Raw genomic sequence first — 16,182 nt, 5'->3', positions numbered from 1 at the left:
CATCATTTGAAAATGTGTTTTATTGCTTTTTATTTGTTGTTACTGTTGTTCAGTTGTGACCAACTCTTTCTGACCCCATCTGAGGTTTTCTTGGCAAAGATACTGGAGCAGTTTTCCATTTCCTTCTCTAGATCATTTTACAGATGAGAAAACTGAGGCAAACAGGGTTAAATGATTTGCCAATGGTCACACAGCTAGTTAAGTGTCTGAGGGCGCATTTGAACTCAGGTCTTCCTGATTCCAGGCCTGGCACAACATCCACAATGCCACCTAGCTGCTCATTGCTTTTTATACTTTTAGTTCAATAGAATAAACTTTACTTTTATATAGGATCACTTTGTTTAAGTGACAGCCCGATCTCCTTTGGTTGCATAGGACGACATAGGGACAATAATCTCTTCAGTGATTGTTCAGCACATTAGAAATAGCTTTATGGCTTGAGAGAATGTTGACATCACTTCCCCACTGACTGGAGGCATCAGTGCTACAGAGTCTGTAGTGAAATGTTTTGTGTCAAAATTATCCTTACTCACAACTATCTGTCTCCACTGGAACACAATGTGAAGAAAAACTGAGGCTTTTATTTTAAACATTACACTCTTTGAGACCTAAGTTTAGTTTAGTTACATAATTATTTGATTCCTTTTCAGTTATCGTGACGAACAGTGCCAACCCTGAACATGTCCCTCATTTCACATTCCTCACTGAGCCTCTGGCCTCCCAAAGCAAATTAAGTAAAACGAATTCTTGGTGGTGCTCTATACAAACAGGCAAAGCAAAGAAAATTGTGGTGAAAATGCACACTTATCTAGCACTATGGTGGTTATGAAGCACTTTGTTTACAGTCATACTGGGAGGTAAAATAATGCAAGTATTGCTATGGCCACCATACAAATGAGGATGTTAAGGCTCCTGAGCCAAAGCTCCAGCACCCACACTGGCACAACTAGAAAGTATTGGAGAAATAAGACCCTAAACTGAAAATAGGGCTTCTGACTTGAAGTTCATACAAAGGGCTATAAAACTGCATACATCAAAGCCTCATTGATTAAGGCTAATGGAGGCAATGTGTAACTTAATTAATGAGCATTGTGCTTGGAGTCAAGAATACTTGGATTAGTTTCTGTCTCAGACATTTATTAGTTGTGTGATCCTGGGCAAGTCACTTCAACAATTTCATGAACAAAATTAATGCAACCAGATTAAGAAGAGATGTTATTGGCTGAGAAAAAATGAATTAAATATCCCTGATAAGCATCTGATATCAAGATATATTGGTCTATAAGACCAAAAGGTCTTATTCCTCAGTGGATCAATGCTTAAAGAATATGAACAAACAGTTCAAAAAAGACTTGCAAACTATTTACCATAAAAAAGATCACTCCAAAACACTAATAATAAAAGAAATGAAAATCAAAATGCCTCCAAGGTTTTACCTCACACCCACAAAATTGGCAAAAATGGCAAAAGATAGAAATAGTCAATGTTGGAGGGACTATGGAAAGATAGGCAAACTAATATGTTGTTGGAGAAGCTGTGAATTAGCCCAATCATTCAGGAAAGAAATTTGGGATTATACTAAGAAAATGACTAAGAGGTCATTTTGTCTCTTTTTTTGTCCCTTTATTCAAGACCCTGTACTAGGCACAATTAGAGGACTAGGGCTCTGCTCTCAGAGAACTTTGACTGGAAAGACCTTTTGGCCCAGAGGTCCCACTATTAGATATATACTCACAGGTATCAAAGACAGAAAGGTCCCATGTACAACAGAAAATGCATAACAGCACTCTGCAGTTTTAAAAGACTTGGAAACAAAGACATCCACACTTAGATGGACATAAATTGGGGAATGACTAAACAAATTGTGCATGAATGTAATGATTTATTGTTGCACCATAAGTAATTGTGACTATGAAGAATACAGAGAAGCATGGAGGAAAATGAAGCAAATGGCACTGTGACACTAATATATACAATGACTACAATGTAAATAGGGGAAAAAAAACCTGAATGCTCTGTAATTATAATGATTAAGCTTGAGTCTGAAGAAGAGATGAGAAATTGTACTCTCTTCCCTTCTTTACTAAGGTGAAGGGCTATGGAAGTGAAAAATGACATATGCTGTCAGACTCAGTTGATATATTGATTTACTTTGCTGAACTGCTTCTTTTTTTCCTCTTTCTTTTTTATTCTTTGTTGCAAGGGATAGCTATATGGGTAGGGAAGGAACAGAAGTATTTTCACAAAATATTAAGAACATTTTTAAAGAAAATTTTATAGTCCTGTATAAGCAAGGAATTAATAAGATAGTATTACTATAAACTGTATTATATTCTTATTTTGTGTTAAAGGCAGATCAACAAGATCTATAACTGGGAATGTTTTGTTAATCTTTGGCTCCTCATATTACTAAATGAACTTGGAAATAATAAAGTTGTATTGCTTTTAAGTTATTTTATAATTCTGATTTTGTCCCTCTCCTTTTTTCCATTCACTCACTCTTCCTATTCCTGGTATTCCCCTTAATCATCACAATCTTGAGTTCAAGAATTCTTTTCTATCTTCCCAGGCTGTGGCATGCCAGTCTTGGTCTAATTGTAGAATGTTGAGGGAGATTAGCTGGAATAGATCAAGCCCAAACCTGCTATTTTTCAGATGAGGAAACTGAAGCTCAGAGGCAATTGTCCAAAGTCATCCAAGTAATATGTAGCAGGTTTAGAACTTGAAACTACATCTACTGATTATAGTTGGTTTTTCATTATCCCATGTTGATTTACCTCTTCCTCCATCCTTCAATCCCTTAATTTCTATAATTCCTGCTCCATACCCTCAAACCCCACCCTCAACCCTGGTTAACTGGGACCATCTGACTCTTCTGCTCCTACTCTTGAGTGGCTGAATTCTACTTCCCACTAGGTGCAGCTAAACAAAAGTAAAATCGGCTTCTTAAAGAGGTGGAGAGTTCTCTCACATTTATGATATTCAGAAAAACGATGGGATAACCACTTAACAGATAATTGTGAAGAGGATTCTTTTTCAAGTATAGGTTGGATTAGAAGGGCACTGAAGTACCTTCCAACTCCGTAATTCTGTGATTCTCCTGAAGGGAATCACAACTCTTAAGGAAGTATTTATGCTAGCTTTAGCTACACTTTCCATCTCCGAGGGAACTATCACATTCTTCACAACGGTTGTTTAAAATATTCTCTTCTGTCTTCAAACACTCAACTCTACCCCCTTTACCTTCAATCCCAAAAGGTGATCTCACCTCCTACTTTACTGAGACAATTGAGGCCAACAGATGGACAGTTATCCCTTACACATAGTAGGGTTTTAGGGGCGTGGTGCCCCTGTGATCTGGAAAAACTTCATAAAATTTTTTTGGCCCTCTCTTCATACCAGAAAGGAAGTCTGAATTTTTTCTTCTTATGGGGTGTTTACATTACCCTAGTATAAAATTTGGGTTAAGTATTTGGTTATAGACTCTGTGTCACCTGCTGGCCTTTCAGTGTTGTCTACAACTTCCTCAAAATTCCCCCCAAAATCCCATTTAATTTCTTATGCCGACCCGAGATATATTAAAACCAACATGAGAAAAGTCTCATTGTAGAAGGGATGCCTTTCTGTACCCTCCTCCAAACTGCCTCTAAATAGCTTACTCTCTGTCCCCATGTGCTGTCCCCTTCTTTCACAGGTGTCACCTCCATCATCAAACCCTTCCTGCCCATCTTTCCCCACCCTACCTCCAGATAAAAATGATTTGTCTACTCAAATTTTTCATACAACTCTGCCTGAACATACCCTTTGCAATTGTCACATTTCCCCTTATGTCATAGTTATTTGTAAATGTCTTTTCAGTCAAAGTTGTTTGAGAGCAGAGCCCTTGTCCTCTAATTGTTCCTAGTACAGGGTCTTGAATAAAATAGGTAATTGATGTCTATTGAGTTAAAATGAATTTCAAGAGTTCAGACTAATCTTTCATTTATTACTTAAAATTAGTCCTGTTTGCAAAGTTTTAACAAAGTATGACCTTAGAATCCTGAAACATGTTATGATTTTTTTCTTTTTCAAAAGATCAGTGATTTTATCACTATAGTTTCATTCTACCAATAGAGATCAAAATCTGCCTCACCCCCACCCCTCAATGCCTTAGTTAATGGTCTTCAAAGGTTACCACCATCAAGATATTAATTATCCAGTGGTCAGCCCTCTGGAAATGAATTTCTCCACTCTTAGCTAGACTAGTCTCCAGAGTTCAAACATGCCATCTTTTTCTGGCCATACTTGAATTAAATGAACTAACAGAGGTGTCCCATCTCTGGAACAAATTATTAATGCTCATTCTTCTTAACCATCAGCTCTTGAAGGACTTTAAAAGATATCCCTTGTATTGTGATACTTGTCAGTAAAAAGTACAATGCACAACTTAGGAAGACACATAGGAATATTACTCCTTCTTCAGGCATACTATCTCAACTAACCATAACGATACTGCCAAACATTTCTGAAATTGGGTAAAAATTGTGGACATTCAAGTGATGGAAAAATAGATTGGGGCACCCAGAGAGGAATGTGTATATGAATGTTGCAAAAGTAAACTGAGATAATCTAAAGGGCCCATCGTATTTGGAGAATAAAATAGGTGGTAGATTAAGAAATTACGACATGAATCTTTTCTTACAAGAGGTGAAATAAATATCAGTTGCAAAATCAAATATAAAGTAGGCTTCTTCTATTTTGTTTAGTATTTTAAATTTTAAGCCAGTACCAAGGACTAAATCTTAGTGATATTGAAGTTTTCATATTTCCTACTACTGTGAAATCATGAGCAATGGAAGTAAGTATCCACTTCAAGCCTTACCCTGATGCTTCATTGAAACATGGAAGTGAATGAAGAGAGAATGAATTGTAGAAGAGTCTATAAAGCTGGAAAGGCTTTGAACATAGGTTTGGGGGTGGGAGGAATCTTTAACCCATTTCCAGCCTAGATCATAACCAGAATTCTCAGCCTCAGCTGATACATTGGGGAAAGGGATCTAAAGTGGGAAGAAGGAGAGGAAGACACAGAATCAACTCATGAAAGAAACTATCTTTTTGGACTTGGAGGGGTTGTTTTTAATCAGTGGAAGGAATGACCATCCCGATGAAATTGGGGATCCTCGAAGCAATACTAATTGAAAAAAAATGTTTCCGTTAAATATAGTTAGTGGGTTCTCACATTACTACTCAGGATTTAGCAGAACTAGCATTTTGTCTTACATTAATTAAGCAGTTTGCAAAGTAAGATTATGACTCATAACAATTTTCACTTTTTTAAACTATGATGATAGATTCCATAAAAATACTCTTGATTTTGTTATCTAAAGCAATGTATTATACTATCTTATAGTGATTATCCCAATCATACTCACTGATGTTTGAACTTAAATTTTCATTGTAAGTGATTATTTTTTTCATTGCTTTCTGTGAGCAAAGTTATGGGAAATGAAAAATGTGCTACACTGTTTTGAACTGGAGATAAATTTGGAAACATAAAACTATTTAGGTAGATGGGAGGGTGAAGGAATGTCACTAGCTAATAAAAATAATTGCTTATCTGAATGATTTTTGTAATATTATCTCCTGGTTTTTAAAATGGTATTGTGTATATAAATTTATGACAAAGAAAAGGAGCAAGAAAAAAATGTAATTTTAGAAATTCCCAGGGTTTATGAGTAGAATGTCTAGTATTGCTTTGTTTACAAGAGGTACTGAACTTAATTATTTGGAAAATAGTGTCTGCTGCCTGAATGCCACCTTCCACAAAGTGACTTTCCTACCCTTTAATATGATTCTTAAAAGTAGTTTCATGGATACTTTTCTTGTAATTTGTCCACTCCCTCCCCACCCACCCCCCAAAAAAACCACACCTTACTCTATTTTGTTACTTATATAACTTGCAATAAGGGGTAAAGAAATGTGAGTTATTAACTAACAAGCAATGCCTAGTATGTATGCAAATAATGCTGGACTGACTTTGCTTGGTTATAGTCATTGATAGCCTGCTTTGATGGAAGAGCAGTTGAAGAAGGAAGTACAAGTGATATTTCATTAAATTTGGTCTTTGACATCTTATAAATTATTGCCTTTTGTCCTTATGCCAGTCATTTATTTTATCTCTCCCCCCAAAATAAATCATGAACCTCCTTATAGCCAAGAAACATGTTTAAGCAAAACCAGGTAAGACAAAGGTCCTTGTTGACTGTTGAGAGATTTCTATCATACTATAAATACAACCAAAGCAAAATTATATTTAGAGATTACTCAATAGCCATAGAGGTGCAAACAGTTCAGTAAGTGGGTATCATTTACAATGCCATAAAATAGAAATCTCTAATAGATTATTAATAAGATGAAGTGTCCTTCCAGCTATCTCCATGACAGACCAATTTAGGGCAGGACACTGTGATACCTGGCTTTCTTCAGAAACCAGTATAGGAGCCTAAGAGCCATAAGGTCCTGCTTCTCTCTTCAGAGACTCGGAAGAGGTTACTATTCACTGTCCATGATGGAAAGTACCTTGAACCATCTGTCAGCATCCTCTTCTTTGTTTAGAATACCTTTGAATCTTGAAATGAGGTTAAATCAAATAAATAAGAGGGTAATCCTGGAAATGCATGTGTAATGATTTTAAAACTGCCTCACACAATCAATTCCACCTTTATTAGAACACAAAGTTATTGGTAGGCAATCTCACAAACTTAACACTATCATAGTCAAAGGAAACTTTGCAACTTTCAAAATCACTTTTCCTGGGTTGTTTAAAAAATGCTTATTAGCTCTTTTGTTATGGTTTAAGTTTCTTTTGTTTATGGTTTCTTCTTCAGTATTGGTAATTACATACATTATTTGAATTGCAACTTGCAACCTTTAAGAACATTGGTTTTTAAGATGATACTCCTGGTGTATTTCATGTAACAGAGAAAATAAAAGTTCCAAGAAAAACATTTGAATCATGTGTCTTTTTTCATATAATTATGACAATGTGGACTTATTCTGAGGCAATGGAGTTCTGAAAAATGCCAGGTATGGGTATTTATCTATGTCAATGTTATGTTTTGGTCATTTTAAATAGGTATAAATATGAAGTAAATGACACTAATAAAAGGACATTTTCAACAACACAGTGAGAAATATTCACCCACTATATAACTCTCACTCTCTGAAAACTAGTGACTTGTTATTTAAAGTAAAATTCATTAACTGCCTGTATTATGATTATTTAACAGATTAGGATGTTGCTAGAAATACCTTTCTCTTATCTTGGTAATGTTTCACAATTGTTTATGGAAGGAAAAATAATATTTGGAAGTACTTTTTTATATTTATATGTTGGCTGTCATTTTTAGAGAACAAAAAGTATGTATTCAGCAGTACCCAGTGTTTTGCAAGTATATAATTCAGCGAACTTTTAAAAGAGGAAATCCTCATAAGCTAAATAATCAACTTTAGCTGACTTATGACACTTGTATCTTAAAGATGTATATATAAAAAATGGATCAAGAAATTCACACACGTGCCTGTACATGCTTATGAAGTGTTCATACAACTAGTATGCCTAACATTACAATACAGACTTTAACAATTTTAGTTAGTACTCTCATAGAATTACTTCTTATTTATATACTTAATTAAGAAATGGTTTGAAAACCCAGAAGCAAAGGAGGAGGGGAAGTGTGTATGTGTGTGTGTTCCCATGTGTATAAATACCTCCTGTCTTTTCCACTCTGTCTTTCTTTGAATGTGGAAAGCTGGCTGCATGTATTGGAACAATCACTTTAAGATTTTAAATGGAGGGCAAAGAATAATCCTGACCCCTAAACTTTGAAAACTACACTTTTGAATAAGTCTATATTTCCAGGATAGTATTTCTGTACTTACTTTCAGAGGTGAAATTTTATTTTGGTATGTTAAAAGTTGCAAGTTATCTAACTTCTTCCCATGATATGGAGTATTTGTTATTTGAGAGTTAGGGTTGATCTAAACATTTAATGAGAAAATTCCTTAAAACGTTTCTTCAATAGAAATTATGCTTCTAGTAAAATATGTTAACTTTTGTATTTTTGAAACATCTGAAAATAATGAGTATTTTAAATACCCACGAACTTTATTCTGAAACTTCTAAGGGAGAGCAATCCTTGCTTTAGATAACCATTGACATACCATGCTAGCATTTGGTAAAGATGTTAATTTATGGTTGGCTAGCTGTTTATGGCTGTCAGTTTTTTCAGTTTGGTCTATCTTTGAAATCTATCTTGCTTTTTTTATTTTAATCTGAGACAATTATATAAAGATATGGTTACATTTTATCTAAAATGTATCATTCTGCTATAGCATTTCAAATTATTCACACATCATAGTTCTTATATGTGCATATATGAATTTAAAAATACAGCAATAAAAGGCTTGAAACAGATCATAAATTTGCTTCATATTTTATTACATGTCTCAGAATCAGGTTGAGAAGACAAGGGCAACTATGATCTTTAGAAAAGATTTAACTCCTTCGGAGAATAAGAAGACAAAGTCACAGTATTTAATTATGGTAATTATGTACCTGGTCACACATGCTAGAGTTGCCCTTTGGGGAGCTTTTTTTTACATTTAAATTGGAGAGTGCAGTCTTTGGCAGCTTAATCATTCTCTTATGTAGGTTTCAATACTCTTTAATCCCTGTAATTCGAATCAGGGAGCATCTGAGGGAGAGGCAATTTCGGGGTACCTGGTGTATCCTAAATTCTGCATATTGAAGACTGCTGGAGCCTACTGCTGGAGCCCACTGCCAGAAAATCCAGTGATTCAGGGGAACTTAACTCACGCCATACCTCAGGCAAGAATAGCAGTTTCCCTTTTGTGCAGGGAGGGACTCAGTCAGTATTGAGAACTTGGGTTTCCCGAAATCCGAAGTATGGTGTGTCTGACCTTGTCCTCCTTATGAAGCAGACAGCTGCATGCCCTAGGAAATCCACCTGGGTGCTGGTTTTCTAGGGTGTTAACTCTTCTGCCCCAGACTTTGAGAGAGAGTTTGAGGAAAATGAAGAAACCTATCCTAGTGTTTAGTTTTGTCCGAAGGTACTTTTGAAGATTGAAAAGATGCTGCATCTGCAAGGAGGGAGAAAGTTCTGCCAAGGGGGTAGCATGAAGGCGAAAAAAAATCGCTCTGAGTGTAGTACTCTCAAGAAGGGAAGGAAAAAGATATAAAAAGCGCGACGCTGATCTTCCCCAATACCAGTATCAAGGCAGTGAGAAACCCTGAGAGTAGTCTACGAAGGCAGATCATGTGGCCGCCTGTTTCTGTCTGCTACCGCTTTGGGTGCAAAATGACATGCTTGTCCCTGTCTGGGCATGAGACCTTAAAGATTTGGCATCTGTGTGGAGACAGAGGAATGTCACTCTGGGAGAGGTTGTCTTCAAACTTGTCTTGCCCCAGAACCGGTGTTACTTGGTCAGATAACTGTGCCTCGTCCCAACCAACACCCAGTTACAAAATAAAATTAAATTAAAATTTAAAAAAAATTAAAAAGCAAAGTTTAAACCACCCGTCAGAAAATGGGGGAGGGGTGGGATGCTCTGTGATAAGGCAGAGCTTTAAGGAGAATGGCTCATTTGTCTCAGCCGGAACAACCGCAACCAAAAAGAAGTTAATTGACGTAAAGTTGCTCGAGCACGTGGGTATTTTATTCTAACTACTGCATTTTAATTAAAAAGAAAACTTATTTATGTTTCTGATGTTTACACGGAGTAATTTAATTACTTTTAGAGGCCGGCTCGAATTTCGTCCCCGCCCCCAGCCCCAGCCCAGTCACATTTTCATTAAAGGTTTTAATAGGAAAACTCCCTTGACTGGGATTCATTATCTAACCCTTTCTAAGCACACGAGTTCACTTACCCATTCACTTACTCACTTACTCATTCCAGCAGATCCACTGCGCAGCGCTGCTAGCAGGAATGTGAACTCTCATAATTATTTTTCAAAGTCTGGGAAGTGTATTATCCCTTTTTCTAGCAGTAATTAGTTACCATAGCATCTAATACGCAAATGTGCCCAGAGCACACCATTAACAGTTAAACGGAGGATTCAATTTAACACATAATTATATCTTTCATAAGTCATTACATTGGAAAAGTCAATGTCACTCATGCTGGGACAATCGAGCGATTCAGGGTGGGGTGGGAGTGAGGGGGCTGCCCAGGATTAAGGGGAGAGAGACAGTCCTAGCGAATTCGATGGGGGGGGGTGACTAATTCTAAGAGTGGACACCGGGACTCCCCACAAGTAGGGCGCTGTAGGTCTATGTGGGTTGGGATAAGAGGACCTGGAATTAAAAGGAAAAACCGGACAAGATCTTCAAGAGGATATTGTGACCTATGGAAGCAGTAAGGGGCAAATACACACACACACACACATACTGACATATACAGACACACACACACAGCATGTCACAGAGGGAGAGAGAAAGCAGAAGAGAGGTAAGAGATCACTTTGTAGGTCTTGGTCAGTGATGGTGCAAAGCTGACTTGGTGTCAGCGCTCAATGACAGAGAGGAAGTGATCTGAAGTGGAGTGATTTGAAAAGCAGGAACAGGTCTTCCGAGCCTCTTCTGCCCTCTCAGCTCCCTAAGACTAAAAATAAATAAATATCTAGATTAACCCCTGGCGAGGTGTGACGTGGGAAAGAGAGCCGCCTGGCCAAAGCAGTTCTGTACTAGGTTTCTCCTCGGTTAACCTGTTTCAGGCTGGCACACGGGCCACGAAGCACACAGGTCGACCCACCACCTAGGAAACACCTCCGTGAGAACATAGCATTATTGCAGTTAGTTTAGACAACTTACGCTTAAGAATGTTTTATAGAGTATGAGAGACATGCTTCTCCAGAAGATCTGACGCGGCAGAGAGGAAAATCTCTGAGCTTTAAGACTGAAAGAGTCCAGAGAAGAGTTTGAGAGGAAAGCACTTTTTATCTTAATCCTTCTCTATCTTCAAGGAAAGATGATGCAGGGGAAACTTTTTTTTTTTTTTTTTGAGAGGAGGAGGAGGGGTAGGGAAAGGGGCGGGACGTCTGGGAGGTAAAGCCACTTACAAAGGATGTCTGCAACCGGAACTAAAAGACACCAGTTTAAAGCACCAAGAGCCCTTCTTCAGGTCACTCCAGTTTTAATGCACTATTGAAAGAGCCGCATACAAGCAACTTCTTGGGCTGGGAAAAGAGTTCATTTGTCTGAAATTAGTGAAGAAGAAATAAAGGTGATTATTATTATTATTTTTAATGGTAATACTTTTATCCAAGCTGTTCTGACATCTCAACGCCACAATATCACCGCCGCCCCCCACCCCCACCCCCAATCTCTTTCACACCACTGGGGCTACACTCTCGGGGGTGGGGGGAATCTCTTTTTCTTCTGAACACAGTGATTTGTTATTCGCTACAATTTCTAAGAGTAATTGAGCAGCATCTTGACTACAAGGGAAATATTTCAAGGAGGGCTTCTTGTAATGAGAAATATTAAGCAGTAAATCTTGCAGCCGGTGTGTCCCCTCGCTGTTAACATGCAAGGGGGGAAAGAAGGCCGGCTGGTGGTGACTGCAGTTAATTCCTAATCAGAATGATGGACAGCAGAGACAGAACAATACAAACTAATGGCTGTGTTGCTGATCACTTTACCCCTTGATTAAAGACACCCAATTATGGCGCAGAACAGTGTCGTAATTACGTTCCTTAATCACATCCAGGAGGTTTAATTGCCTTAACGATGTGTTTCATTAAATGAATTTAGGTATTATAGTCGACAGTTTTCATACACAGTTGTTTTCAAATTAACATAATATTAGACATCGTCATGGAAATTGTTTTAATAATCATAATTAGACGCACCCAGGCTTTGTCTGGTAAATGTTGAGAGACGGGTCTCCTTGCGCCTGGGGGCTGCTCTGCCCACCCTGTCTGGGCTCCCTTCCCACAGCTCCGTGGCCCTTTACAGTTATGTTTCCTGAAAAGTTACAGGTTCTGATTAATCCTTTTTGATAGCAAGTGGACCAGAAAATATTGCACTCTCCTCCCCTACACCCCTATTACATTTGATGGTATTTAGGAATATCATTAAAAGATGACGCTAAACAGACCCAATAAACTTGGCATATTGAGTCCAGATGAAACACAGTAACATCATCACCAACACCACCATCACCATCACTGTCACGACCACTACCATAAAAAGAAAGTCCTCTGTATTTGTGATCACTGCTGAGGAACAGATGGGTGGCCAGACAAGCTTTTCCTTTCCCGACCCCCCACCCCCACCCCAGCCTCCTGTACTAGCTACAAAAGCTCCCTCCATATCACCACTAGTCAGCTCGATATTCTCCATGTACACCATCAGTTATGTTCATTTATATTTATAATTTAACCTGACTGATTCTCTTGGCATGAAAAAAAGATGAGTGACAATAAGCTACCCAACCTCTAAGAGACTTAATTCCCCCTAACTCTTGATTCTTACTCAGCTGGGGATCGAAACTGAGTAAAATCCTCCAAGAAAGTTTAACTCTGGCAGTTGTAGGGGAAAATGAGAAACTAACAGCTTGGGAGTTCTTTGCTCCCTACAAGCATCTAATGTTTGAAACCTCCATCCCAAGTGTTAAGGTAGTCTCTCCCCAGGTCCTTTTAGTCCAGAACCCAGGGGCTTTTTCGTGCCTCATTATTAACCCCATTTAGCTCTTCTCCAGTAATTCAGCCCAGTACTGATTAAAAAGGTGAATGATCTTAATACTATTAATGTTTCCCTTCCGAAACTTCAGTTTCACATTCCCTGAAACGGTTTTTTTTTTGGGGGGGGGCACTGATGATGGTCATTTTCCGGCTAACTACCAGGGAAAAAGAGAGATGTGATTTCTCCTTCCACAAAGCACAGCATAATAAAAATGTTTGTTCAAAATATTTTAATAAAGATTCTTTCTGACACAGATACACATACAAATGATCATACATAGCTGTCATATTCTGATTGACCTATTTAATATATATCGCTCTTTACAAAACCACGACCTGCCAACAAAGCCATCATGACTCCTAGATTATCATCTTCCTGACAGAGTTTGCATTATCTGTAAGAAATGGAAAAGAACAGGGCTCATTTTTTTTAAAAAAGAGATTTTCTTGATTTTCAAGTGGCAGAGAGGCAGGTAACCAGCCATGCAAACTAAAACTGAAAGCTCACTTTGGATAAATAGCTTTTTCTTGCTCTTCCTTAGTTTTATTTTATTATTATTTTATTATTTTTTAGAAAAATAACAAAAAATCCACACCTTAGGCAAACCAAAGTCTTTGAACTTAAATAATCTTCCACAGATAAAATAAGTTTTATACATATTAAAAGGAATTAAATTAGACCTTCTAAAAATGCACAGCACAGCCTGAAAAAATATTTTCTTGGCAATGTTTTTACTTATAGGATCTATTGCTGTGATGCCTTGTAAAAGTAAATCGCTATTTCCCTTTTGGAATGCAAAGAAGAATCCCCTTTCAAAAAGTGATCAATTCATTCAGCAATTAAGAATACACCTTTCCTGTAATTTTTGGACTGAAGCAATTTATTAAAGCTCAATTTAAATACAGGGATGATGCAACTGAAAAAAAAATCCAGATGACCTTTCATAAACCTAAGCAGCTCTGATACATCAATATTTCTGTTTATACGTTGTTGGCAAATAAACCTTTTAAACACTTGGCACACAGTATAAGTTAATCCATAAAACAGAATTTTAGAGGCATAAAAAAAACCTGCACATGAGACCCGTGATCTTAACACATGATAAATACTGTTGGTGTAGAGAGGTCCTCGAAGAATAACAAATAAATATCATGTATTGTTACACATCATTGCAAAGTGGAAAGTAACAAGGTGCACATAAACATTTAAAAATGCAAAATACTTTCAGCCACACGAGTCTTTTAAAGTCACTCTCCCTAAAACTTTGCATTTTCACAGGATTAGAGTTCAGAGACAATAAAAATACAAGTCTTTCATAGCAACGTTTAAGTTTTTTTTTTTTCATTTAAATAAGTCTACTTTTCAAGTTTTTCTCCTGGCTCAGAATCAAAAATTATTTTCAAGTGCCCTTTCTGATTTGTCTGAATGAATATCCGGTCTGCCGCCCCACCCAACCCCGACCCATAAAACCCTCAGTCCTAACCAAATTCATCATTATTAGTAGGATTAGTGTTTTGCTTTAAATAAATCTCTCTCCTGCTTAATATTTGAGACGCTATTTCTCAACTCCCACCCCCTCTTCCATAAAAGGCGACTTATTACTTAATTGGCATAAAAGTCACCACTTTTTAATGAAAAATAAAGCCACCCTCCTCTCCCCCATGAATTCCGCATACCCCATCCCACAATTGCCCTACCTCCCACCGCCGCCCCCTCCCCTTCGAAAAAATCCACGGAGAATCCGCAGAAGTTACGGCCAAAGTCCTATTTGTCTTTCTGATTCTTCAGGTTGGTTCGCTCTTTTGCTGTGTCGATTCAATGTTTTGCAACTATTTGGGGACAAAATAAAGAAGAAAAGGGGAGGGAAGCAATAAGATCTTCTTCCTCTAGCGTTTGGGTAGGTTTTGTGTGTATGTTTTGTGTTTAAGGCTTCTCCGTGCACTGTTTGCAGAGGCTGGAGGAGACGCTGTTGAAAAGGGCGCACTTCTCCGGACAGGAGCCCGCCGGGGGAAGCCCGGCGCTGAATGGATAGCCGGCCGCTTGCTCGTAGGCGCCTAGGGCTGGGTGAAGCGCAGCGGCAGCAGCCGCGGCCGCCGCGGCCGAGCTGGGCAGCGAGGCAGCCGAGATGGCCTGGCCCTGGTTGAGGTAGGCAACAAGCCTCCTCATCTCCTCCAGGGCCTGTGCCTGCATGAGGATGTAGTTCTTGGCCAGCAGCAGCGTGGCGATCTTGGAGAGCTTCCTCACTGAAGGGCTGTGCGCGTACGGAATCACCGCCCGCAGCTCGTCCAGCGCGTCGTTCAGGTCGTGCATTCGCCGCCGCTCGCGGGCGTTAATGTTGAGCCGCAGCGCCTTCTGTTCTTTGGATTTCTTGCTGCTGCTGCTGCTGCTGCTGTTGCCCCCACCGCCTCCCGGGGCCCCCGGGGGGCCGCCACCACCGCCGTGGTGGTGATTATTGGAGCAGCCCTCAGCTGCTTTGGGGCCTCCGGGGCCCCCGACTCCCCCTCCTCCTGGGGAGGCCCGGGGCTCGCTCCCCCCGCCTCGAAGCACCAGCTCGCAGCGCCCGTCGCTATCGTCGTCGGGGCTCTGTTCGCCGCCGCTACTCTCCGCTACCGAGCTGCGGCTGGTGCTTTCGCCGTACTTGAGGCACAGGGCTGCTCCGGCGGGCAGGCTGTTCAGGCTGGGGTCTCCCCCGACTCCAGTGGAGCCCACCAACAGCCCGGGGACCCCCACCCCTCCTCCTCCTCCTCCACCACTGCCACCGCCTCCTCCACCTCCTCCTCCTCCTCCTCCACCGCCACCTCCTCCTCCTCCTCCTCCTCCTCCACCTCCTCCTCCTCCTCCGCCGGGCGGCGGCAGCAACAACCCTGCCCCCTCCGGGTCGGCAGGTTCGAAGCAACCCAGGGGCGACGAGGAGGACGACGCCTGGCGGTCCCGGGGCGGTGGCAGCGGCGACGGTGGCGGAGGCGGCGGTTGCTGCTGCTGCTGCGGCGGCGCCAGAGACAGGTCCATCCCCGGGGGCGTGGAGCGGAATGCCGACTCCAGACGCTTGGCCGAGGCGGCGCTCAGGCTCTTGTGCAGGAAAAGGTCTTCTTCGGCCACAGCCGCTGCGTTGAGGTGCAGACTGCGCTCCATTGTCCGGCCCCCAGCGAAAAGCCTGGGTCTCCGCCGCCCGTCCTTTCGCGTCGACCCTCCGCGCGACCGCCGCCTCCTGCTGGGGAGTCAGCAGCCGCCGCGGCCGCCGCTGCAGCAGCAGCAGCAGGCACTGCTGCTGCCGCCGAGCCTGGGTCTGTGGGCTGTGCGGGCGTCAGTCCCGGCGCTCCCGAGAGCCCTCTCCCCTTCTTTCTTTTTCTTTTTCTCCCGTCCCCAGCGCTCGCCTCCTCCTCCTCCTCCTTCTCCTCTTCTTTTTCTTCTTCTTCAGCCGATGGTGCTGGAGGCT

General features: G+C 40.5%; 1 protein-coding gene across 2 annotated transcripts; it reads right to left on the bottom strand.

The window, feature by feature from the left end:
* Positions 1 to 14,076: 14,076 nt before the first annotated feature.
* Positions 14,077 to 15,905, bottom strand: LOC114054181 (class E basic helix-loop-helix protein 22-like). Of its 2 annotated transcripts, XM_027877345.1 has the most exons (2): positions 15,572 to 15,905; positions 14,077 to 15,508 (listed from the first exon to the last, which is right to left on the bottom strand). In XM_027877345.1, the coding sequence occupies exons 1-2, from the start codon at positions 15,876 to 15,878 to the stop codon at positions 14,670 to 14,672; spliced, it is 1,146 nt and encodes a 381-aa protein (XP_027733146.1). In that variant the 5' UTR covers positions 15,879 to 15,905; the 3' UTR covers positions 14,077 to 14,669. The 2 variants fall into 2 exon arrangements, with proteins under 2 accessions (XP_027733146.1, XP_027733145.1); XM_027877344.1 differs by having other exon boundaries at positions 14,077 to 15,905.
* Positions 15,906 to 16,182: the final 277 nt, after the last annotated feature.

This window comes from Vombatus ursinus, unplaced genomic scaffold, assembly GCF_900497805.2.
Source record: "Vombatus ursinus unplaced genomic scaffold, bare-nosed wombat genome assembly UNPS02014812.1, whole genome shotgun sequence".
NCBI lineage: Eukaryota > Metazoa > Chordata > Mammalia > Diprotodontia > Vombatidae > Vombatus > Vombatus ursinus.
Note: the sequence above shows the minus strand (reverse complement) of the source record. Positions and strands in the feature narration are given on the sequence as shown.